The 27,874-nt window shown below is 32.1% G+C and overlaps 2 protein-coding genes across 3 annotated transcripts in view; both read left to right on the forward strand.

Annotated features, from left to right (window-relative positions):
• Window positions 1-27,874, forward strand: part of MED23 (mediator complex subunit 23) — a 263,054-nt gene that overhangs the window by 99,168 nt on the left and 136,012 nt on the right. The window lies entirely within an intron of this gene.
• Pxn (Peroxidasin) overlaps window positions 4,403-27,874 on the forward strand; it is a 54,067-nt gene continuing 30,595 nt past the window's right edge. Inside the window, exon 1 of the mRNA XM_089699169.1 lies at window positions 4,403-4,608. Within this exon, the coding sequence (XP_089555295.1) occupies window positions 4,448-4,608 (161 nt within the window). The 5' untranslated portion in view covers window positions 4,403-4,447. The remainder of the gene's footprint in view (window positions 4,609-27,874) is intronic.

Below are 27,874 nucleotides of genomic sequence, written 5' to 3' on the forward strand. Positions count from 1 at the left end.
TAAAAACATATTATGTAATTGATTTTTTTTTATGAAAATAATAAATTTAGATAACTGTTTAGAGCTTTTTTATGTAAGTTACTACAGTGAAACCCACGGCTTCTCTAGAATGGTACACCATCTACGTAAAAAGCCTGTGTTAATTCACAGTATAATCGATCTCTGTACCAATTTTCATACAGATACCATGAGCTGTTTTGTGTGTTTTGTGTGAAAGAGTAACAAACATTCACACATTATTACCAACTTTCGCACTTATAATATTAGTAGAAATATTTATTTATCTGTTACTTTATTACAAGTAGAAGAAGTCCGATATAATCCACGTGGCTCCATTGGTCAAGGCTGTATCTAATTATTATTCAGGACATAGCAACACAGTCTGGGTGACATGTTTGGTAACATAGATTGTATAGCATGTAACGTATGAATATGAAATCAAATTTAAATTCTATTCAATTATGTATCCTTGTATTAATGTATAATTATTATTAATTACTTGATGGACATATATTTACTTATACATACATGTAATTAGGCAACACGTATCATTAATTATTACGACAAACAAGAATATTTTTAATGGTAACACCAAACTCTTTTTTTAGGGTTCCGTACCCAAAAAGTATAACGGGACACTATTACTGAGCCTCAGCTGTCTGTCTGTCTGTCTGTCTCATAAACCGTGATAGCTAGAAAGCTGAAATTTTCACAAATGATGTTATTTCCGTTGCCGCTATAACAACAAATACAAAAATTAAAAAAAATATATATTGGGGGGTTCTCATCGTACGGACCCTTCGTGCGCGAGTCCGACTCGCTCTAGGCCGGTTTTTTTTTTTTAGAACGTGTATGATGCATCACTGTGTTGTGCATCAATTTTTCCAAAACATCGCGGCTGAATGGAATCTAAACCAGTTCCTTTTAGCATCCACCCGTCATGTTTAGGCGTCACGTCTAACGGAGATGAAAAATGAACTATATGAAAAATTAAACGTGTTTTTTGGAATTTCAATTGTTCTTGTATATTGTTTATTTATTTATTCTTCACAGCGTACGGAGTTAGCTTAGTATAAAAATTGGTACAAAATATTTTGTGTAGGTCTACAATTGGCGGTCGTAAGGCTTTACGCCATTTTTTATTTTAATTAATAACATATATACATATTATATTATGTGTTCATTTGTAGCTTTCAAATATTTATAGACCGGGAGATACTGACACAAAATTTCGAGTCATTTGTAACAAGGATGGCGGTTCTACAGGGGTCTTAGTACGCAATGACAAAAAGAAAAATGATGGTGTGAACGCTGGTACCGGTGGCTTATTCGCGTGGGCGTTTGTCAAACTCGTCGGAAAAATAGCGAAAGTCAAACGATTTGTAACACAAAAATTTTAGAATTTACCGATAGCCCATAAAAAAGTAGTAGGCGGTAGTGTCATGCCATACTTTTCCGGTGTGACTTACAGCCCGCCATACCGACGCGAATGTGTTGATTTAAATAAAACAATCATTCAACCATTTGTACCAGGCTATCTTTTGCACAGGTAACTATCGTCGTGCAGCCATTTACGAAAATCGCCATGCCATACTTTTCGGACGATTCCAAATGGTCGCCATACCGCCGAAAATCTGCAAAAATTTTTTATTTCGCCAAACTTTTTGTACCAGTATTGCATTTGGATTTTTGGAGAGTATTTGATAAAATGTGACCATTATTATATTTGCCATACTTCTAGTAGGGGGAAAAAGTGCTGTCATACTTGAAAACTTAATTTATTATTAATTTATATAAGTGAAGATTTCCAACACATAGATCTTTGAAATTTTGTATTTATATTTGTTGATCCTCAAACTTACAGGAAAAATAAGTGCCATACTGTTACAAATCGTTTGACTTTCGCTATTTTCCGACGAGTTCGACTAACGCCCACGCGACTAAGCCGCCGGGACCAGCGTTCACGCCATCGTTTTTCTTTTTGTCATTGCGTACTAAGACCCCTGTAGAACCGCCATCCTGTTACAAATGACTCGAAATTTTGTGTCAGTATCTCCCGGTCTATTACTCATGGTATTATGTTGGAATTGTTTTATGAAATTTCGCAAATCACTATTTGTCAAATTGACACATCAAATACGTAAAACATTTATAGAGCATTCAACAAAATTCCTATATAGAATTTGCGATGTAATTTGTAAATTAAAGTTATGAGAATAACTCGTAACGTACACCTTCGTATGGATAAGTCCGTTAATGTTACCATTAGTAACAAATAACACGCAATGTTGGTTTAGAAATTTAATTTTTATTAATTTAAAAACCATATTTCAGCTATCAATCATAAACACGAACAACAATGAACCTTTCAGAGTGCGCCGAACATCTTGTAAGATTTTCAATAACCAATATCGTTTATATTTTTGTATGTTTTCGAGAAAACCTCATTCCCAAGAGCTATCATTTAAGCCTTAAGGCAACAGTGACAGTACAATGCATTTCCCAGTATTAGAGTCAGCTTATGAGAGAATATATTTCAAATAAGCGACCGACGAGGAAAAATAATTTTCTCTGTTTACCACGCCAGTGTAAACATGCCTCAAATATTGTACGATCGCCGATTTTATTGTGCCATTCGCAAGAACAATTGAGTTAGTGTGCACTCAGGTTTATTAACAAGACCACACGACGTTAAATAACCAGCTAGGTGGCCGAGCTTTCAGAAATATTTTGAATTAGAAATTAACAAGAAATAGAAATCTACAAGAACTATATTGCAATAACAACCCATTCTTGACGAATTAGGCCATTTTTCATTGCTGATACGTTTCACTTTGCAATTGTTAAATTTTTTGTTTCTTGGCAGATTTGAGTTTTTATAAATTTCTTTATACAACGGGAGCATATTTTAATAAATAAATAAGTTATTTAAAATTCTATGTAGAGTCATTAAAACAAAAGATACATTGATGAAAAACTTTGCCGCGTTTAGAATAATTTTATCTCTTAGTACATAGTCCTAATGATAATTATAATCATCGGCATCTTATATCACAATTATTATGAAGTTAACGCACAGGGCTAAGCAATCAGCTAGAAGTCAGTCAGTAAGTCAAATTAGGGCAAAAGGTTATAGATAAGTAGAGTATTCACATATTCATCTAAAGTATATAATATAGTATTATAAGCTTGAGTCACTATTTCTATTAATGTGAAGATTACAGTTTCTAAATTATTTCTATAAAATTTTGAAGTGAAACTTCTGCGCGTTGAGAATAATGGAGTAAGGTGACGATTTTGGTATCTTTGAATATTGCCAAAGAAGTTTCACTTCTGACACGTGTGCTCGATTTTTTTAGTAATATTGTACAAATAATAGAGCTGCTCATATTATTAAAATTTTGTTCATAATATGTTATGAAAACTATAGATTCTCTATCTCTCTATTTCTATATTTTCTTTAAGATATAAAAATATTGAGCGCTGTATTAATATTAGTAATAATGGAAAGTTAAGCTTTTAGAAAAAAAGCAGTTAAAATCCTTCATTTTAGTTCCCTTAATTATGACGAATCCAACGACATTTCTGAAGCTAAAATTCACTAAGCCGTTAACGATTAAGAACTTGCTTCAGATATAAATAAATATTCTCGAAAAAACAGCCCTTGCAATCTAAAAAAAAAGTAAAGCAAGTATGAATTATTATTATAATTAGTATATATTCATTTTTATTCTTATCTTAATGTTAGTGCTAAGTGTCAATTATTGTAAACATTGAAATAAATATGTGCAATTATGAGATTAAATTGTGAGCCAAACGTGCGCATTTTTTAGAAACTTTTTCCTTTCCGACACTCATGTTTACTTGGAAGAAAAATCTACGTAGCTATAAGGAGGCTGTCATTTCTTAAACTCTTTGAACTTTGTTCTCGTGAAAATATGTGAAAAGCAATAACGAGATAATAAAAATACTTCCTTATACGTTTAATTAGATTCGGTATATTAGGTTCAATATCAATATTATAGCAAAACAAATATTACCTATCCAATATATATCCAATAATCATTTATTGGAAAAAACCTATTTCTATAAAAACCAATTTTTAAATTAATTTTAAATCTATTTCAGTGATATCAAATAAATAAATAAATTAAAATGTTTAAAAATCTTTTACGGTTTATTCAAAGCCCGCGTACCTATCTTAAAAGTTAAAACAGCAGCGAACCAATATTAATAAGCATTTGTAATAGATAACAATTAGTATTCGAGTGCTATCGGTTGTTGTACTCTAAATATAGGATGTACATGTAGTGTGCTGTGTGAGATAAAATGCTGTCATTGTTGCGCTCAGTCCAACCCGTAGCGACGCGGAGCCGCGAGGCGCTCGCAGGCCGCAGCATCATTCGCGCGCTAGCTTCCGAACGAGACGGTACCCTCCGGCCTCACTATGGGGCCCCCGAGTATCCTAAACTACCTTCTCCTGTTCAACGCCTTCCTCCTCTCCCACGCGATTTGTCCGCTGCGCTGTGTGTGCGATCGCAACGCGGTCCGCTGCCTGAACCAAGATCTGCAAGCTGTGCCCAAGACGCCGCCCGAAGCCCACACGCTGTAAGTAAACTTTTTCAAAGTTTTATTGGCGCGTTTATTTTAGTCCGGCCCGAGCTGCGTGCAAAGCGAAATATTCCTCTTGGTTTGCCTGTGTTGCCCTGCGAAAACCGGTTTGTATTTATTTTATGCTCTGGAGCAGCTGGTGGCATCGAGTCTGCAATTATTTAAGTTTTATAATTATGCAAGATAATTTTCCTATTGGAATTGGGTTGTGTTTTGCAAGATAACTAGCTGCGGTATTTATTTTTGCGTGATATAGTGTACAATAATATTTCAAACGTACAATTTAGTTTGTCGGAAAATTAAGCAACTTGTTTCAAAGTTGTTGTACAATAATATTTTATTTAAACTTCTAGTTAATTCTAGAATGCCGTTGTCGAATTATTAATTTATAGGATACAATTTTTGTTATCAGTCAGTTTATCGCAAAGTTTTGTAAACACATTAATTACACGTACAATATAATAAGTATAATCTGATATTTAAAATATTTATTTTGATGGAAATTGTAAGATTTTTAAGCAATTAATAGATAGCGAAATTTCAAATATGAATATCAATTATTATACGATACATTAATGTTTAAATAACTTATATTGAAAATTTTAAATTGCGAAAATGGGGTTTTCTCTATTTATGAAAATCATTGGTATAGCTTTAAAAAAATAATTAAAAAATGTCTTAAAATGCATTACCTATTATTCTTTGACATTCGCATTTAAGTATATAAACCAAGCTTATATTTTTATGTGTATATAAAACTAGACTTTACAATTTTTATTGAAATGTGTTCATAAATTGTCAAAAACAATTACATTAATTCTAATAACTTTAAAAACTTAAAAATCAAAATTATACAAATTTTGTAATACCAAGATTAAAAAATTTAAGACTAATAAAATACACACACACATGAAACATGAAATAATAATAATTAAAACATACATTAGTAACAATTACAGTAATTAATAAAGATGTCCGATTAAAAATTACATAAAAAATTTGTTTATCGTGGTCCGCGACAGTAAAAACAAAAAAGGACCGAACGATAACTTCCAGCTTTTAACAAGAAAAAGCGAAATAATCTTATCAAATAATCTTCTGAGTTTTATCGTAAATAAAAAATTGTAACAATCCCTAACTAACAAACAGCCAAAGTAAAACTTAACTTGAGCAATATCTTATATATAAAATTCTCGTGTCACAATGTTAGTCTGCATACTCCTCCGAAACGGGTGGACCGATTCTCATGAAATTTTCTGTGCATATCGGGTAAGTCTGAGAATCGGCCAACATCTATTTTTCATATGTACCACGGGCGAAGCCGGGGCGGGCCGCTAGTAGTTCTATAACTTTAACAAGCTGACCTTCTATATTGACCTAAATAATATTATATTATCCCTGTAACATGAGTACCTAATGATCTTTACTCATAATATTAAAGCTGTAGAGTTCGTTTGTTTTTAACGCTCTCATTAATCTAAATTATTTGAAAAATTATTTCGGTGTTAGATAGACCTTTTATCGAGGAAGGCTATATTTATATAGTCTTTATAATATCATCACGCTAAGACCAAGCTGACCAACAGGAGCGGAGCACTGCGGGTAAAACCGTGGAGCACAACTAGTTATAATAATATGTAACATACAAAAATAATAGTACAAAAAACGTAGTCAGAAATCACGAAAACGTCAGCAAATCACAAAATATATCTTCCATTGTAATAGCCGCGTTTTATCCGGGCCATATTTACGAAATCTACAGATTGTTATTTGAAACAAATATAATCTTCCAATTTACATTGTAGTATGCACTCGCGTCTTAGTTCATGATGTGTTTATTTTACCCCATTTCGCTCATATTCCACGATCTCAAAGCCAAATTTAATTATAACAGACTAAACTTTCGCAATTATAACATAAGTGCATTTGGTACTTAATTCATAGAGTAATAAAGAAAATGTTTTAGAATTCAGATAATTATCACTACATAGTAACAAAGTCGCTTTCTCTGTCCCTATTTCCCTTTGTATGCTTAAATTTTTAAAACTACGCAACGGATTTTGATGCGGTTTTTTTAAATAGATAGAGTGATTTAAGAGGAAGGTTTTAGTATATAATTTATTAGGTTTTAGACAAAGCGGACGAAGCCGCGGGCGGTAAGCTAGTATATTATAATATAAAAACTGGACAAAGGGACTCGCGACACAATATAACGCTTAATTAGATTTAGAATTAACAATATACAATTTTGGTAATAATATAAACGTCTCTTAATTTCTTAAGTTTGTGTAAAATATTAAATTAGTTAATGTATTGGTAAGCAGAATCATATAAATTGCTAATCAAAAACATACAAAATCTTCAAAAAAGGTCACATTTACGAATATTATGTACTTAGCTTTTTATTGTGAGTAAATCTTTTTTCGAAGTAATAGAAATAAGCTTTGAACATTTTCAAGAGTAAATATCTTTTTAAACGTTTTTCTGGTATTCTAAGATCAAAGGTCTAATCCATTCGTCCGATAAGAAAAATAATGTTTGTTTATATTTTTTGATTCCAAAATAGTTATTCTTTAAAAGGAGTTCGTATTTAACACTAGCTTTCCGCCCGCGGCTTCGCCCACATTGTCTGAAATTCCGTTAATAAATTTTATAAGTACTACAACCTTAATTTAGAATAAGTCGATCTATTAAAAAAAACTGTATCAAAATCAGTAGACAGAGGCGTAGGAAGCGAGTTTGTTTTATATTATGCATTTATTAAACCCATATTGAATAAAATCTATAAAAAATAACATTAATTGTGATCAATAAAAATCTTTTATATATTTCCTATAATTATAGTTCCTATCATTTTATAAAAAAAATCCGTATTAAAGAACCTTAATAAATAAAAGATTAATCTCACGACACCTTCCGAAGTAAATCTCATTAAGCCGTTTAAACTACAGAGCGTGCTAGAAACACGAAATTATGTAATTTATTTAAACATTAAGGGCCGATTTTTAAATGCTTGGATAAAACTTATCCGTCCAGTAAGTATTAGACGATAATATTAAAATGTCACGTAAACTGTCAAATACGGGCAATTAGAATACGTTTTTAAAATGGTAGTTTTATACATTATTCGACGAATAAGTTTTGTTCAAGCATTGAAAAATCGGCCCTAAATAACGTAAAGTACGTAAAGACGATTTAAAGGAAGATTTGAAATTTGTTGAATAATCTTAATAAATCAATGCATATGCATTTTATTTCAAACTTTTTCGTGTTTTCTCTCAATAAGAACCTTCAAAATTAGCCGAATAGGTCGAGCCGTTCTCGACTTTTACGATTAGCAAGTAGCAACATATTTGGCGATTCATTTTTTGTTATACATAGAAGATTACTTACCTACGCCCATTTACAAATTAAATTTAAAATAATACCTCATAACATAACCTCCGTCTATATGACGAACTCTAATTTAATTGCATATATTGTATTAAGTGATACGGCTCTATGTACCTACATCTGTAGATTGCGTCAATAAACAGACTGCACAGTCAGCCGTGTATATAGCTTGCAGTTTATATGGGAAAAATAAACAGAAGAAGCTATTTAAGTTTGCCAATCGTGCAAGGTAAAAGCAAATAGTATTTTCTGTATAAAAACGTATTCTCACACCCTTTTCTTAAAAATCGTCTTAATTATTCACTGTTGGAAGACAGTCTTCTTTGTCTGCAAAAAGTGTGAAAAAACGCAGCATTCTTACCCTCTATATACTTTAGAAATCGACTTAATTAATTAATTTTCTTGCTCCTTTTTATGTAAAAATTGTAAGGATACAAATAGAAAATTAAAGATAAAAATAGAAAATTGATACTAGATTACGGTAAAAGTATCATTGTGCAATTTAACATTGTCTGTTCCTTTGGGCGGAATACAAATCGGAAGAGTTTAAATGGCCAGAGCCTAAGGCAACTCAGTTGTAATGCAGTATCTCTGCGTTATTTACAACTTGTACAGTTTTAAGTACAAGACTTCCAGTTAAATCGATGCTAAGTTTTACGGATGACTACAGTAATCGGTAATCACATAATTATGGTACTTACTTTTATAGGTCAGGACTCTAGATACGTTGAAGCTCTATTTCTCAAAATCTATTTCTTCTCATCAATTATCTAATTGATGAGAAGAAATAGATTTTACCAAGTAAAAAATACCGGAAGTAAAACGTCTATCTATACTATATATTATAGTATTATAAATGCGAAAGTAACTCTGTCTGTCTGTCTGTGACTCAATAACGCCTTAACTACTGAACCAATTTGCATGAAATTTGGTATAGATTTATTGTACCTATTTTGTTATTCTCTGTCTGGTATATATGTACAATAAAGTATAAATAAATAAATAAATAAATAAATATAGAGATATTTTGATACCCGAGAAAGGACATATGATAGGTTTTATCCCGGAAATCCTACGGGAGCGGGTTTTTCTTTGAAAACGCGGGCGAAGCCGCGGGCGGAATGCTAGTATTTAATAAATGGAGAAATATTTTTTGACGTGACAACGTCTTATAATTCGATAGAGCCGGCTGCACGCACGAAAAACATGACTCATGCGGCGTTACCTCGCTCTGAGGCGTTTCATGTAAGGCTAGAAGTGCAAGCGAGAGCGCGGAACGAGCGACAAAGAAGCACAATCAGACGTTGTCACGTTCAACTATCGTCAGTAAACCGACTTTATAGACAACCAATTTTTTTCTAATATAATTTCTACTATAATATTCATATATCAAACGCAAATATTCCTAAAAAAAAAGAGGTTACATCGCTTCGCAACAATTTTTTTCATAAAAACTGAAATACATTCACCAAACATTACAAATATTTCGTTGTTGACCTATCGATTTACAAAACCATTTTTTTACATTCTAATCGGCGGATACTGCGTGGACCGCAATCGAATTTTAACCTTTTTTATTTGATTCGAATTTCCATACATAAATTCAGTATTCTTTTTCAAAATAGCTCTGTTCATATTATGTTGACATGTAGATCAGCGAAAAATACGTATATATATATACACTACAAATTGAAAACCTTGCCGTCCATCGTAGTTTTGGGACGTCAGTTAAAAATAAAAACAAGGAACGAACGGAACACTAATCGGAACGTAATCAATAATTAATGCAAATCTTCAAAAATGTATGAAGGAAGGTTTTATTAATACAAAGTATACTATCTATTATAACATTGGTATTAAATTAGAAATACCTTTTTTTAAATATTGACTTTATTAGTTTTTTGTGGTACTTAATAGAGTTAATTTTAAGTGTGTAACAATTCAAGTTATTTGAAGATTTTGGTATCTTTAAGAAAAAAAAGACGTGTGACACTCGGGGACTGCCGCGGTAAAGCTATTGCATGCTATACCTTTAAGCCACACCTCCGTGCCCGTCGGAGTGGGGAGCGTGAGGTTTTTCGTTACGCAATTTCTGGATTCGGTCCCCGCGCTCAAGGCTCGCGATAGAAGGTATGCAATAGCTTAAAAAATTATTTGTAAGAAAATGAAACGTTTGCAAAATGCCATACGTTAAAAGCATTGTACTAGTTACGTGGCATCAAATAAAGTTTGAGTCATAATTAATTTTACAAACTATTAATAGGCCGCCGTCCGCCGATCTCATTATTGTATAGTGAAAATTTTATGTCTGTTGGTATTAGAATAGCCATTATAATAATATAATATTATGCTACGTGATAATAAGGGGTAAATGATAGGGGGTACAACTTTTATTGTTTTCAAAATTTGAAAATCGCTATAATCTTTAAAATTTTATTATTCTCAAGGTACAAGTAATTATTTTAAATGAATAAAAAGTCAATCAAAATTGAGAGCTTTTGATAAAAATATAAATGATATAATGTTTTAAATTTTAAAGCATCGCAAAAGTCGACCGATAAGACAAGTTGTCTTATACTCTTTTCTAATTTTTAACCTGATGAATCTTATCTTTGAGTTTTATATATATATACATATATATATATATATATATATATATATATATATATATATATATATATATATATATATATATATAGACTAGCGGCCCGCTCCGGCTTCGCCCGAAGCAATAAAAAATAGCCTATGTTCTTTCTCAGGGTCTAAAGATTTTCTGTGCCAAATTTCATCAAAATCGGTTAACAGGTTTAAGCGGGAAAGCGGACAGACAGACAGAGTTACTTTCGCATTTATAATATTAGGAGGGATGTACTAAATATTCACTTGTTTCAATTGGAATTTAAAGTCGATATTGCAGCGACGTTAACGTCTTTATTAACTTGCGATGGACATCGATCGACGTAGTCAAGGGCAGTGCATCGGCTATGTTAGATTATGGTATAAGAATAACCGTCCGAACATATTGAAATAACTTCTAAAAATAATATTTGAAATTGGTTTGTTCTGAACTTAAATAAATGTAAAATTAATATGCTTTTCATAACTAGAGACTGAAAAATGATATTGTTTGCTGTATAATACATAACAAATGGTCAAAAGCAAAGTTTATGAGAATTATTAGGAAACATTGGCACTAACTAATATTTCGAACGCAGACATAAAACTTGTCTTGTAATTTATACGCCTGAAGATATCTCATAATAGTAATAAAAAAATAAAAGGTACGGACAGTCGTCTCGTTCTACGAAAAAGGATTATAACTCTTGAAATTAATTGGTTACGCCCAAAATTATGCCAAAGACAGCCAGCCATCTCGAAAGAGTAAAAATAATTACTAAGCATAAAAAAGGAGTCAAAGTTAGCAATCGGAATTCACAGCCATCGTTCTATTCATGTAAACTATAATTCGTTATACTTATTTAAATATTATTTGCTTTACATTTTCGTGTAAAGGCAAACGCCAGAGAGCGTTCGAAAGGGTAAAATTAATAAATTACTTTTCAATCTGCAAGCTGAAGCTAGCTCGCCCTTTCAGATTTGATCTGAAAAGAAAATTACATGTTTGTGGTAACGTAATATTTTACGATAAAAATATATAAGCGTCAGTGTTAGCTTAGTAGATTTATGTTCATATAAAAATGTCGTTAAAAGCCAATTAAATAGAGTCATACGCATTTTAACGCTATAAAATGATTAAAATAAAAATCTGTCCTAATTAAACAAGACGTCACCACTTTTTTCATTCATTTTATTTCCACCGTTGTTTTAAATTTACAAGAAAATAAATCAATATTATAATCATGTCTTTTGTTGTGAAAAGAGAGTGAACGATAAAGCTCTAATAATTAAAAAGCTATAAGCCTGATCACTAATCTTATTCCAGCAGTAAACGTTATTGAAAACGAGTATTTAGCCTTTACCTTTTCAGCCTTTGACACGTCTGCTCTGAATAATCGCGAAAGTTTTAAAAGTCATAGGTGTTATTAGTGTAGCTTTGTTAATTATTCATTGAAATTATATCTTCGAATATTAGATCATAATATAATCGCCTAATTAATGCATAAATCCAAAGCTGTTTAGTTGTAATCTTTAATCTCCCTCTAAATTCCCACTAATTGCTATAAGTCTGTAGGATTACATAAGCGCTAGAGTTGTCACTGATTAGAATTGAACTCAATAAATAAAACTCAAAAACTCAAAATTCAATTCCCCGTAAACGCCTCCGTCGTGGAATCTGGTATTTTTATCAATGATAGACCTAATTATGAGCAATCTATCTGTACCCGTCACAAGTTGCACTTTTGAGTTTTTTGGAAGAAAAAAATAAAAAGATCAAGTTCAGTAACTCAAACTACCCTAATATAATATTTTGACAATCGATTCCTCCTAAAGGCTTCCATGGAGGAATGTGTTTATTTTACCAATTATAGACCTAATTAAGAGCAATCTATCAGTACCGGTCACAAGTTGCACATTTGAGTTTTTTGGAAGAAAGAAATCGATTGATGTGTAGTATGGGGAAATTGTTTGAGCGAAAATCATTTTTTACTGCGTATAACTCAGAAACGGTAGGATATAGGAAAAAATGATTTAGGTACAACTTGTAGATAATTTTATGGCCTTTCAACTTTTCCTTGAAAGTTTTTCTCTAACATGTACCGTTTTTGAGATTTAAGCGAAAAATGAAAAAATGGACCCATTTCCCCCCTCCCCCCACTCTGGGGCTCCTCCTAGTGTCCCGGGGTTTTAGTATGTTTATTACCTAGGGACTCTTGACATGTTTCCGAAAAAACATCTTACGTTACTAACTCACGCACTCTAGAACTTTTTATTCAATGGACTAAAAGCAAAGCTTACATGACGACTACACGAGACGCGGCATCTAAGGCTATGCCAATTTGGATTGGCTTGGCGCAATGCTTTAAGCGCGCTCTTCACGAAGGATTCATCTTAAGCTAACTATTTATTATAGACTACGTGTAATATTATATCAATACTTACTTTAATTTTAATTATAAGAAGGTATGGGAATACGAGAGTAGATTTTTGCATCAAGAATGCAAAAGCCTGTTAGATTTGGTTGCGAATGATTCATGAATTAGAACATGAAGGCAGGTTATACGTAAAATATTCCCGCATTCGTTAAGTCAGATTAAATTTGATTTTGTTCATTAATATTGCTTCATAGCTAACACTTCATGTATAGAATATAAGCTTTTGTGTGGGCTATGTAAAGCATTGTTAATTATTATTATTAGAATATACGAGAGTCCGCTTTGTCCCGCTTTATACAATAAAAGTAATTTACTTAATAGTTTCTACACGACGTCCACCACACGAGGCTGTATGTGACATATTATTATATTCACATTTTAAAGGAGCGCATATTTTAGCTTAAAAGTTGGAATTTCATATTTTACACTTTAGCGCGATAATATTCGGGAAAAATGCGTGAATTTTCGTCGCTTATACTGTCGCGCCACTCCTGTTTAGGAATTTGATTATTTTAAACGGAATTATTTTGCATATTTAACGCGTTTACAGGTTATTTAGCGTCGCCGTGATATTATGAGGTATTTTGTATCGAATACCAAGATATACTTCATTATACACTTGATCTACATCACATAACACAGACATGAAGTTTCAATCTTGAAGACGGATCACCGTGTAAGAAAAGGGATCCTTGAAACCGGTCTGAACGGAAAACTTAACATTCAAACTTTCTCACTTCTTATTTTGATAAATATGCGTTTCAGTTTTATTGAATTCTTTTTTAAAAAATTACCCACTAAATTTAATAAAAAATTAAATATTAATATTAATTATATTAATATTATGCATTATTATTTTCATTATTAAATTTACCCATTTTTGATGAGCGCTACTTAAAAAAGAAAGCTTACAATTATTTACCCTATTTGTATAGCACATTTTGAGCACATTGGAATTCTACTGAAAATCTATTTAAAGATTCGTTGAGACTTGAGAATTCTAAGAACAATTAAGGCATAATGAATCTTACCCTATTTAGAGATGTTTACTTTGTGTTTAAATTATTCAAAATTACAAAAAACGTGCTTACGTAATAATTTTATAAATACGCCATTGTACGTTCCTTAAGTTATCTGATTACTTTATTCATCCCCTTCTAGAAAAAAAAAAGAGATTGGAAATGGATAATATAATATGCTCGTAGCGAAAGAACGCGTCTAGCGGATGATGCAATAAATTGACTATTTTCCCTCTCAAGAAAAGTACAAACGTTACAAGATTGTAAGCGCTAGAGATAAAAATTTTAATACTTAATCGCTGGGTGTTCACGCCGAGTTGGTAAATTCGTTTATCTCAGAGACGAGAGCTGTGAAATAAAAATAGCTCTCGAGTTATGTTGGACCAAAGGATACGACCCATCTTTGCTTGCCTACAAACCAGTATGGTTAGACCTCCATGTTATATAGCTATATCTATGTAGCAGAGGTCAAACTATAAAAGGAGACTATGCATCGAGATTTAAGAAACATTCAGCTCGTTTAAACCTTTATAGAAGTCGATATTGAATAGGTACTTCACATCCAACAAACAAGAGTACAATATGGTTTTCTGCAAAGTGCTGAAAGTTGTGTGTAATGTAGACAAATAGTATTTACTATTTCTTCATTACGATCGACGCTCCAACCACGGAGTTGAACTGAAAATCAGCGCTTCAATTGTCTTTGACACCGCCGCGTAGTACTGCGAATTTCTCGTTTGATTTTCACGCTTTATACCAGACTATAGTACTATACTCATTAGTCGTATATATTATTAGTTCTATATTAAAAGCTGTGTTGTTCAATAAATGTAGCTAATGCTTTATTTTTCTTATTAACAATTACAAACTGTTACTTTCGAGACTGGTACTACTAATATTACCTACAGTAAATTTTACTTAAATAATTCCGTGGAAATCTCTACGTCTGTTTCTCAAATACTGCATAAAATACATTAGTCAAGGATCATAAAAAATGGTTTACTTAATGCATTATCAATGTGTTCTTAATCCAGGCACTATCAACATTGATCAAAAACAGCAGACGCACAGATTTAGATATAGTAATCCTTATTAAAACAATTTATTCCCGTTGTTAGAAGCATGGTCACGGGATAAGCCTTGCTTGCGAGTTGTAAGCACTCTGTTGGACGGATTATAACAACCGGAGGTTCTATATTACGCTATTGTTAGCTTGAATAATCTTATTTCTTGGAAAAGTTGAATGTAGATACTACGATAATGTTTTTAGAGAGAAGCTTCTACATTATTGTTAGTCAGTTATGAGCTTCAACACAGCGTGTAATATAGCCTATAAGTATCTTTTATAAAATTTTAAAGTCTAATTTATCTTTTAAACAAAAAATTAAGATATATCTCAAAAAGTAAAAGTCTTTAAATCCTCATAATGATAGGTAATCCTTTTTTATATCCATAATTATCGATACTGTATAATGGTTCGTAATTGCGTCGTGAAATTCCCGAAAAATCTGGTTTAATCATCTGGTCGTCGGTTTTGATTGATGAAAATCGGTCCACGAATTTCGAGATGCAGCGATAGCGCGGGAAAGTCAGGGGTTTTTATAAAATTTCAATTTAAACTTGTTATCTTCGGCGTCGGATCGCCGATGTCACTGGGCTACTGGACCTTTAAATGTGCATGTTGAAAACTTATTTACCTGGTAGAAAAAAAAAGACATTTTGAAAAACTCACACGTTTATTCGTTTATTTAGGCTTTTACTAGTTATGTAATTGTAATTAAATTCCTCATAACTTAAAATGCCACAAACAAAGTATATAACCTGCTCATAATATTAAAATCCTAAACGATGTCCCAGTTATTTGAAATCACTTAATAACACCAATTAATCGACCAATAACGTGCCGTTTGATTTCATTATCACATAATCAAGCGTTGATAGCATATATGTGCATTATCTGTATAATCGCCCCCTTTGTACTCAGTCCCTTAAATGTCAGTCACAGTGCAGGGCAGCCAGAAGCCTAAGGCTATATGATGCACTAGACTTACATCATCATATTGTCTTATGTGATGTGGTATTTCAATACAAAGAGCGAAAATATGCAACGTCTTGTAGAATCACATATCGTAGAATTAAATTAGGTACTTTGGTCATAATTTTTATGTGGTTGGAGGTATTTTGAATAGCCAGATTAGTAAAAACACTTTCGTATACTGAATCGTATGTTTTCTGCCTTTCCGTGGTCACATACTAGGCTCGTTTCTTCTTGGTCTAAATATGCATCGTCACAACTATAACAAATATTAGAGGCGCGATAAATAATATATTCAAAAATGTAGAACTCCGACTTTCTTAATGTGAGCGATTACATCCTATATGAATATTTTATTACTCTGTCTACGTACATTAGGCCTTTCCAGAAATACGAGCGCAAGGAAAACTCTCAACTGAATTTGAACTTTAACTACTTGAAAATAAGGGTAAAATTTTGACATGCCAAGATGTTTTCGCAATATTTACTTTTCGTTTAGTGACTTACGGTGCGCCGCCGTGATGAAATCACTCTGCTCTAGGAAACGTTGTGATTTCAATTTTAAAAAACGTCTTACAATTCCATTTTATAGATTTTCCTTCGGTGAGCGTCTTAAGCTTTTGCGAGAGCTTTCGAAAGCTTGTTAAACATAGATAGCATTTTATGCCAATTGAAATACAAAAAATCTTATCTAAAGGAGAAATGCATTTAGAATTAAAGGTGAATTTAGAAATTGGTATATATTGGAATGGCTTTTCTGAGTGGCAGCACCAAAACTACAGATCAAATCAGAGAGTACCTCAGATTAGTTCGGGACGGGTATCAATCAATCATCATCCCAAATTCATTTTACAAATCCACTCAGTTCTAAACTCCCTTGTTCCTTTCTCTGTTACATACTAGACATTAGATGAGCTTCCCTATAATATTTGAATTAGTATTCAGTTGTTAGTTAGTATAGTTGTAGTGTACAGTTTTTTTTTGCATTTTTTTGTATAAAAACAAAGTGATACTTATCAAACATTTTAGAACATTCTATACACTACAAAATATTATGTAGGTACGTTCTATATTTGGTTGCGTCCACAATAACTGAACAATAGGTGAAACCTCTAAAACACAAATGCACATTGGACAAAATTCGAGAACATTGACAAAAGATATTTTGTGTAAAAGCGTAGGCTGTTCTCTGTGTTCGGAGCTACATGGAAACCTTAGGCAATGCGTATGTGAATCAGATAATGAATATAGCGATAAACCACTTTTATCGTGACAAAATCAAACGTTTATCTCGAGAAAAAAAGAGCGCCAAAAGTGGTTTATCGCAGATAAAACCAAAACTAAAAGTAATTACACAAAATGCTCTGACAAATATCTTGCAAATGTTTTAATATAATTGTTTATGAAAAAAAAATCATAATAAGTATTACCATGTCAAGTAGAAAACGTAAAAGTGTGAAAATTAGAGCTAACTTGGTGATTTTTTTTTATCGAGTAAATTTTAATATTTTATGTTTTTGATTAAACAGAATCGTTGAACATATCATCTAGTTTGATATATATTTTATTTTTTAGATTTGGTCTTGCATATTACACGTATCATCTAATAGAAGATTGGTTATTTTGCTTTATGCGCCCCCTTAAAATGCAAACGTTTTCAATATTATAGCCAACGTCCCAAATTCCTTTTTGGAAAAGTTAAGATCGGTTTTCATTCGAAGCTTCGATGTTCTTCAACACACAAACTATTATAAATTAAATCACCTTAATATCACGGGGGTATAAATCTAAAAATCTAAAAATAATAATTTATCTATAGGTAATATTATAATTAATAAAAATATATAGGGGGTATAGCCATCTAAAAATAATAATTTATGTATAATAATATAATTAATTAAAAACAAGAAAATGTTTGTCATAAATGTATGTACATATGGGGGAATTTTTAATTAATATGCAGACATTTTATACATTGCTAAAACTTTGAAATCAGCAACAGCCATTGATTTTTTAATTAATCTGTATGTCACTTTTGGCGACTGTTATAAAGTGTAGATAAAATAGACTATCAAAATACAATGTCATAATAAATATTTTTCCTAATTGTATAGAACAGATTTAAAAATTTGTAACTTGTAACTACTGATCGAATGTTGAAAATGTTTGCCTTTAAAAAATAGATAAAACACTACATTTTCATTGACTGCTCTAGGCTATTTTAAATTTAAAAATTTTATGCGCATGTAGTTCTCGATAATAAAAAAGCAAATATGCTATATTTTACAAGTTTTAAATAGTTGTCAAATAAAATTAGACCGTTAGGAATCCTACTACTATTATAAAGGCGAAAGTTTGTAAGTATGGATGTATGGACGTTTGTTACTCTTTCACGTAAAAACTACTGAATGGATTACAATGAAATTTAGCACACATATAAAAAGTAACTTGGATTAACACATAGGGTAGGTTTTATCCCGGAAATCCCACGGGAACGGGAACTATGCGGGTTTTTACCTTTGAAAACGCGGGCGAAGCCGCGGGCGGAAATCTAGTATTTAATAAAGCGCGTATCACTACATAGTATAAAACAGACAATTTCTTCACATAGTATAAAACAGCCACTTTCTCTGTCCCTATGTCTAATGTATGCTTAAATCTTTAAAACTACGCAACGGATTTTGATGCGTTTTTTTTAATAGATAGAGTGGTTCTCGAGGAAGGTTTTAGTATAAAATTTATTAGGTTTTAGAGAACGTGGGCGAAGCCGCCGGCGTAAAACTAGTAAATAATATTTTAAAACACTATCAGCTTTAAAATTGCCGAGATTGTCCATGTTTAAAAGCATTCGCTTTACATATTATGTGATTGGTGAACTTTTGTGAAGCCGCAGTGTTTGATAACTATCTGAAATTGTTTGTTCCAAGGTTTGTTCACATCAACTTATTATAGTTATCTACACCACTAACATATTATACATTGACTGACCGGTTGGCTTGGTTGGTAGTGGCCCTGCCTTCCAAGCCAGAGGTCGTGGGTTCGATTCCCACCCGGGGCAAATATTTGTGTGATAGATGTTTGCTCTGTGTCTGGGTGTTAATTATATCTATTTAGGTATGTATTTATTTAAAATTATATAATATGTATGTTTATCAGCCATCTGGTTTCCATAACACAAGCGAAAGCTTAGTATGGAATCAGATCGTGCCGTGTGTGAAAATTGTCCTGAAATATTTATTATTTATTTATTTATTACACGAAGTTTATTACTCAACATTATGATAAATATATAAAATGAATAAAAAAGTGCACACATTACCTACTAAATAAATTGCATGTATTGTTTGCATTTATCATGTTATAAATGAGGTAATTATCTTAAACATATTATAATAATAGGTTAAGATATCTAATGACAAAATGAATAAAAGTCAATATAAAATGTGTACAAATACCGGCCATTCAACATCTTCTCAATTGGAATTCGATTTAGATGCCATTCTTCTTTCTAAGTTGGAACCATTTTTCTTAGTGTAACTCTCATATTGGAAGTTTTCACGATTTTATAAGTTATATACCCAACATGACAGCGAGTGAAGATGTTGAGTAAGTTTTGTAGAAAATGAAGTTCCAATGGGGCGATGAAAATTTTATAAACCATAAACAGTGAGTTTGAAGAAATAATGATATCTACGAAACTTTTAACTCGACCTTTGAAAAGTTTAGAAAGAAGAAAAATATTTAGTTGTCATTATCTTATAATATACTAGCTTTTGCCTGCACCCTCTCCTGCGTGGAAAGAATAAATTTTCTTGGCACATGGGAAAAATAGGGGATTTTATCCTCTTGGAGGCAGAATAGATGAAAATCCTTTTTAGCCTACGTCTACGTCTTAACATCTACCTGCATGCCAAATTTCAGCCCAATCCATCTAGTGGTTTGGGCTGTGCGGTGATAGATCACTATCAACTAAGTCAGTCAGTCAGTCACCGTTTGAGTTGTATATATTTCGATAATTAAAAAATACATATTAAACAATAAAGTAAGCTGTATAAATTAAGCTGCATTCACATCGTCATCGACAAGGTATATTCAATAGTTAATTCAGCTTCAGGGCTCGACGTTGTCTGTAATTGAAACACTGATTTATTTATACGAACACAATGTTACTTTGTACGTACATTGTCCGTCGCCTCATTAAACAGGTATTACGAATTTGTAATCGCTTTGTTTACACGGATATCCCGCATCTCGTTAAACGCAATCGTAAGTGTCAAATGCCCGAAAACCGCTCGTTCATTCGACAACACCGCTTCATAGAAGTACCATACTTATCACTGCAGTTTGGATTACTAACTGCACAATTAGTGTTTTAGCCAGTACATTCGAAACCCCTTTATAGTCTGTAAAAGCAAAGGTAATTAAAACGTGCACAAACGAAGTACAATGTTCAATGGGTTTGGAAATTCATTAGTCGTAGGATAGTGGATATGATTAGAGGATGATTTGTTCAAATAAATTGTCCGTGTTTGTCAGTTGTATGCCCTTTTATGGTTGGACAGATTTAAATGAATGTTGCTTTGTGTTATTCCTATGCTTACCTAGATGGAGCCGCAGGGGGTTTGTTCATTTAAATACTTCATCCTTGGTCAGGTTAATTACAAACGTTTCAGTGCATAAACATTCTATGTCTCTTCAGTTGATGATAATTGCTTCTTTATGGATACTAGTTACTAATTCAGCGCAAAAACATTCGAAAGGCTCCAATTAAAACAACGTTGATTTCCTTTATAAGTGTAGGTTGAAAAGTCGTAAGTATACTTACTTAAGTAGGTACTAGAAATATATTCTGAAAAACAAAACGTTCAGTAGATGTCATTTCGATATTTTGGATGTCATTTTTAAAAACAAATGTAGTTGAAGTTTTTATTATTGAAGTTTTTATTACACGTGCGACCTGTCCGTATTCGGAGTTTTAAATTTTACTGTATTTAAAAGGTACATCCCGTCTCAATATCCACGTATTTCATGCTAAATTTATTTTTAATCAAAATGTATTCCCGAAATATTCCAGCGCAACTTTCTATAGGAACCTATTAAGTTTAAATCAAATTGTTTTCCTTTGAAAGCGATGCCGTTCGTAACCGTCGAAATGACATGACGATATTGAATGCAAATAATTCTTGTGACTTATCAGAATTTTATTGAAATCATTTTACTTTGTGAAAATGAAATGAGCCAATCGTTTTCTTTGGTACCGATTTGGTACATACTTATAACAGATCTTTTACAGACTTCGGTTCATTTCCTAGACGTTTTGGCTATGACAGTTAAATAAAGATTAAACTGTCAAAAGACTTTGACGTATATGACATGTCTATCTTTAAAACTGATCGTTCTTCAGATTTGAAACGACAACTTTGAAAATGCAATGCAATGCCAATCATAATAGGTAATCTTATATATAAAATTCTCGTGTCACAATGTTAGTCTGCATACTCCTCCGAAACGGGTGGACCGATTCTCATGAAATTTTCTGTGCATATCGGGTAAGTCTGAGAATCGGCCAACATCTATTTTTCATATGTACCACGGGCGAAGCCGGGGCGGACCGCTAGTACTTTAATAAGCATGTCTTCTAAAGAATAATACATAGATAGAGACAGAGATTTTATTACAATAAACACTTAAACAAATTTAGAAATCGTGGGTTGTGTAAATCCACCGCTTCTTTATCGAGAATACTATTAATAGATAATCGCAATATATAAGGGATAACATATTGCAATGAATAGATTTGTAGAATTACAATATTTTTACCTTTATGTGTGTGCTACATGAGATGGCTCATCCAAGACTTTTAAAACATGGGATAATGGCGTACATAAACTATTTTTACTCATCCCCGGATTTATTAGCATTAATAGATATTTAGATATTTACTTTAGTTATATAATTTGTTAATAAAAGCATCTAGCAACTTGATTCTTAAGGGAACTCTACGTATTTTAGCTGATTTATTTTTCAGGCACAAATTTATTCTTCTATTCTTTGCCCGTTCATTGATTAATGTTCTATTGTTTAGAAAATTCAGTAAAGCTATAACAATTAATTTAGATTAATTCTATATTTGTTTCATACTATTATTTTTCGATTAATTAACTAATTCTGATTTCTAATCATTTTATCTTCATCATTATTGAATAATAAAAATGTGATCATAATATAAATATTTTGAGTCAAATAAACTTTATTTTATTTTATTTATTTTTTATTATACATGATATGTAACTGTTAACGGTCAGATATTATCAAAGTTCTACGAAAATATTTATTCTAACGTGTTGATTCAAGCCAAGCGTTTTCGTAGACAAATATAGAATTGTTTAGTCTACAATAACTTGCAAGGAGGAACATTACCTTATTCCGAATTGAGTGGGCTCTGTTATATTGATATTGTTCTAAATTACTTAGGTATTATTTGTAAGAGTGGGAGTAGAGTGCACCTACAGAAGTGAAACTGGGAAAGTTGTAACAGTCTTAGTATCGTAATAATGAAGTGGCAAAGTTAATATATTATGTAATATGTAGGTATATCGGGCTTTGTGCTTTTTTACATGGCGCTGTGAAGAAAAGATGGAATTCCTTCAGCAAAAATATCCTTTAGGATTATAGACTATAGACAGTTCTATAGACAGTTAGCCGTACGGTGTCATCTATCCAGCAGTTCCCATCAGTAATTACGTATTGGTTGTCCCTATAATAAATAAAATACGATAGTTAAATGTAAAATTTTAACGGATTCCTGCAACTTGATTGTTATTCTTTTAGAAGCACTTTTGAATCGTCATATTTTTTAAATTTACCACCGATTTGGAAGGCAGTATCTATGGAGAAGAACCGGCAGGAAACTCCATAGTTGCTCTTTTGAAATCATGTCAGAAATTGGAAATATACCTAATGTTCAATGTTGATAAATTCAGCGAGACAAGTTAAATAATCGGAAAATAATCCTACTACACGTGTTTTAAGCATGACAAGTTGACTCAAGTGTACTTGTCCAATAAATTTGCTCTAGAGAGAATTTAAATTCTGTTCTTTATCATACATCGTCGTAAGTATATAGAGTACTGGAAATTGCATTGAGCCCGGGGTAAATGTAAATTTGATCGTATGCCACAAACTTTGAATAAATATTACATCGCAAGTCTTTTAAAACGATACGAAGGTAAATAATATGAACATATTTTTGTTTACACTTAATGTTACTCATATTAATAAGAAATGTACACATTGAATTCTTTTAAAAAAGTTCAAAGCTATGTCGTAATGTACGACATTTCCATTTCCACAATTTATTAATTTATAACAAGCAAATTTAGTTATACTTAGTTTATAATACTGAAGCTTCCGAAACATAATTTAATATACAAGTATGGAAAGGAATTTGAAGATCTTCAATATTTTATACTACTTTTCTCTAGGAATGTGGAGCACGATTCCTAGCATATGCATTGATATAAAAATACTTATGCATATATATGCAATGTAAAGCAAATACATGAACAGTTTAATGGCCAGAAAAGGTTCTCTAATGCGGTACAAAAACCACAGAAACTATGAAATGCGTGACGGTGGGTGACTATTGGTGTTTGTTCTAAGTTCCGTGTAGACGCGGCACAAGTAATGAAATTCCTAAACTTCATAAGAACGTGCCTAGTCGACAGTTTGTGATTCGATTTGGATTTGCATTTCCGGGAAAATGGCGACCTCCATGACTCCGCTCCGTATTGTGGAAAACATTTTTAAGCGACGTGCTTCGACCGTTTAGTACAAAGCTTCGGTTATTTGTCTTTCGTTTTATCATAAACAAGCAAGCATAGCAAGCGTTAAGATTGTGGAAGTTTACGCAATAAACAAACTTTGTTCGAAAAGATTGTAATGGAATTTAAATTTTTGTTTGTTTTTTTTATATTACCTACTCATTGCGTTGTGTTAAATTTTTGTATATACTATGTGAGGGTAAAGTTAAAAGCGTAGTACTTTTTTTGACAATACTTTTATTAATGTCTTCGTGGACAGATGGGACAGCAATGTCTTGAGACATTGGGTCAAAATCCATGTCTCAAGCAGGTTGTGAATGGGAATAAGATTGTTTTTAATATTAGATAGAATTATAATACTAACATAGTTTTTTACGGTCATTTTACTAACAACTATATGGATATTAAATTTATCTGAAATAAATGAAATAAATAAAATAAATAAATTAATTAACCGAAGAAAGATGATTCACATTATTACATTAATATAATATTTGGTTACTATCAAGTAGAATGTCGTTAAAATTGATGAAAAACTAACTTAATACCTTTTTTTTTTATAGGGGAACTAACTTAATACCTAAATTAAACTATTCCATACACTATGCATGTACATTATACACAAATAAAGTAATTACACACCCTAATAAAGATTGATTAAGCATTTCTAATTTCGCGTTCCCGGCGCGAAACTCGCTCATTGGATGTCTGCTGCAGGAACACTTGACATGGTTCATATTAGCGTTTAAATATATTATTTTCTTCAGCGAGCTTACTCTAGAATATTTTTTCGGTAAGGTAAGTAATTAAGTGGCCGTTTCTTGTGGATCTGACTTCGCCCTATTTCATATTTTCGGATTACCTAATCTCATACATAAGCTTTGTTTGGTATATTTGTTAGAATTACATTTATTTAATACTAGCCGCTCCGCGCGGTTTCACCCTCGTGGCTCCTCTCCTGTTGGTCGTAGCGTGATGGTATATAGCCTATAGCCTTCCTCGATAAATGAGCTATCTAACACCGAAAGAATTTTTCAAATCGGACCAGTAGTTCCCGAGATTAGCGCGTTCAAACAAACAATCAAACTCTTCAGCTTTATAATATTAGTATAGATACTATATTTACTTCAATTTACGTAAGTCTCATATCTAGGAAAACGTGGAAAATAATGAATATATTCAAACATATTATGTATGACGTATACGAAAGGAATTATTTCAAATACATAGTACCTACACTGCAATATAAATCTTAAAAGCGTATATTCAATTTAATTTTACCAGCAATTCTGGGTAAAACCCACAAAGACAGGCATTCATTAAGATCTTTGTGCCACTGTATGCGGGTCACAACTCACAAATACTCTGTGACCACAGTTACATTATAATACTTACCCCAAGGACCAAACTGCAGAATTTACTTCCAAAAGGAAATTAAATTTATAATTAATCACTTTGAATATTTATTATTTTACTGGGAAAACATAGGTTAATTACATTCATAGAAATAAGTCGGTTTATAAAATTCCCGTTGACGATATAAGAGTCTTTTGATCGCGGTTTAAAAGTAATTAAATTAAATTTAAAAGGAAATTAAAAGTGCCTGCTTTTCAACCAGTTTGCACCTTGCTAGCCTTGACATCTTTATTCATTAATAAATTTTCAGATAAACTGAAAGTTGTTTCTTTACGTCTTTGGATTTGATACGAGGAAACGCGAGAAAAAAATGTGTGATCATTTTAATATTAGACTACTTATAACAATACAGCAATATTTTTAAATACTAAATTATTTGTTTTATTTTTAAACTAGCTTCCGCCCACGACTTTGTACGTGCATCCCCGTTTTTCCCCGTTCCCGCAAGAATTTCGGGAAATCCTTTCTTAGCGGATGCCTACGTCCTAACATCTACCTGCATGCCAAATTTCAGCCCGATACGTCCAGTGGTTTGGGCTGTGCGTTGATAGATCACTATATCAGTCACCTTTGAGTTTTATATATATAGATGAACACTAAATTAAAATTAAATAGCTATATATATATAGAGTCAGTGAATCCGATGGGATAGTAGCGCTTTTCAGACGCGATCCTGGTATTAATGAAGGTTAGTTTTTAAGTTTAGAAGTAGACGATCGTTTTACGAAAATATATTTTGAATCCACATTGTAGTAACTTCAATGAGTTGATACTGTTATCTTAGTTGTAATTCGTCTTATCTCATGTTAGATCCCAGATTGGAGAGCTTTATTATAAAAACTATAGGTATTTAGTTCTTCTTGGAAAAAGAGGCTAACTTTTATAGAATTTTCAATGCCGATATGCGAACTTTAGAATGAGATTGCATACTTGGCTCATAGCGGACAAGATTTATTTACTCTAAAAAAATGCAAGCTAAAATGCGTTTAAATTGCTACAATATACCACTGGCATTCGCGTAAAAATATAAACGGCACGTTACAATCATCTTAACGACCATAAAAATTTCCACCGCGTATCAGATCCAATTTATTATACGTAAAGTTTAAAATTGCTCTCACGTCTCGAGTACGTTACCAGCTTATCCGAGCCAAGTACACCTTCCGAAGCTTTATTGTACTATATCCCTTCATATAGCTGGACGGTCAGCAGAGAACATTTATCACTCATTTTCGATGGTTTAGAGTCTCTGTGAAAGAAGCGCTTTCTGGTTTTTGGTATTGTGCATTTAGATATTAATAATTTTTAAGGATATGGGATTTAGGATAATACAGGAGTCAGAAAAGATTTAATAAAATAATAATTATTTAAATTGCATTTTGCTTTTAAAATTTTTCTTTTATCTCAATTTTGGAATATTTAAGACGATGAAATTCACAGTAATACAATGCTTAATGTACTCGTAAATCATGTCTTTGGTATAGGTACCGCGGATCCTCAGTAAAAACAAAAAGTCAGTTTGTATTAGACAAAAAAGCTCATTACTTAAAATGATTCTTATCAGAACTCCAGCTGGATCTGTCCAATATCCTTAGCAAGAAAACAGGACTACATACAATGAAGGGTTCATACGACGCTGTCACATCCCAGTCATATCATACAGTAAGTATGTCTGGAATTTAATCGCAAAAATATGTGGCACTCCAGGTAAGAGTGACGTCACAACGCTTCAAGCAGAACGCCTTTCGCAAATAGTGAATATTTTCTTTAATATTCTGCCACTATTATTTGAAATAACTATTCCATAGTATCTGTAAAAAATAACTCAACATTACACATGAGTTAATGTTATTACAATCATACTAATTAGTTCATACATATGGATGTTAGATAACAATATTCATGCTTGACCCAATTGGGCTGATAAAAAATTTCAGAGAAATTAAAGCGATTGGGAGCTTGTTGATTTTAAGTGAATACATGGAAGGCAAAACTAAGCTCTATATAGATGGAGAGATGGTTGGTAATTCACTGCAGACGGTACTTTTTATTTCGTAAGTACGAACCGGGTTTTCGTCAAGTATTATATACGATGTCGAAGGCACCTCAAGTTTAACTTGCATCTGCGCTTTAAAAACAGTAGTAAGCTTCTGTCTAAGCACGCGAGTATTGCTTGAGCGAAGATATGACAAGCTATTGTTGCTCATACAATAAGCGACCGAATTAGGTCAAAATTAAAGTGTTCACATAATTGGATTAATTTTGTATCGAGTTTCTTAATGTATGTTGCTCTCTACTTTATATTTACGTGTTTTTTCTTTATTATCTAACTGATCGAATTTTGACAATAATTATAATATTGGTTATCCTTCTTGCAATGCATCAACGCCCAAAAGGAGAGTTGAATCTCTACCACAAAAATCATCACGTCACGTCAAAATATCTGTATATATGTATATCTTCCATAGCTTAGTGCTTACGGTGCTAGTGGTGCTATACCTTTACGAATGCAGTTTGTAATTT

This window comes from Colias philodice, chromosome 1 (genome assembly GCF_061535455.1).
Source record: "Colias philodice isolate Cphi_HAF_F1 chromosome 1, ilColPhil1 Martin Lab GWU primary, whole genome shotgun sequence".
Taxonomy (NCBI): domain Eukaryota; kingdom Metazoa; phylum Arthropoda; class Insecta; order Lepidoptera; family Pieridae; genus Colias; species Colias philodice.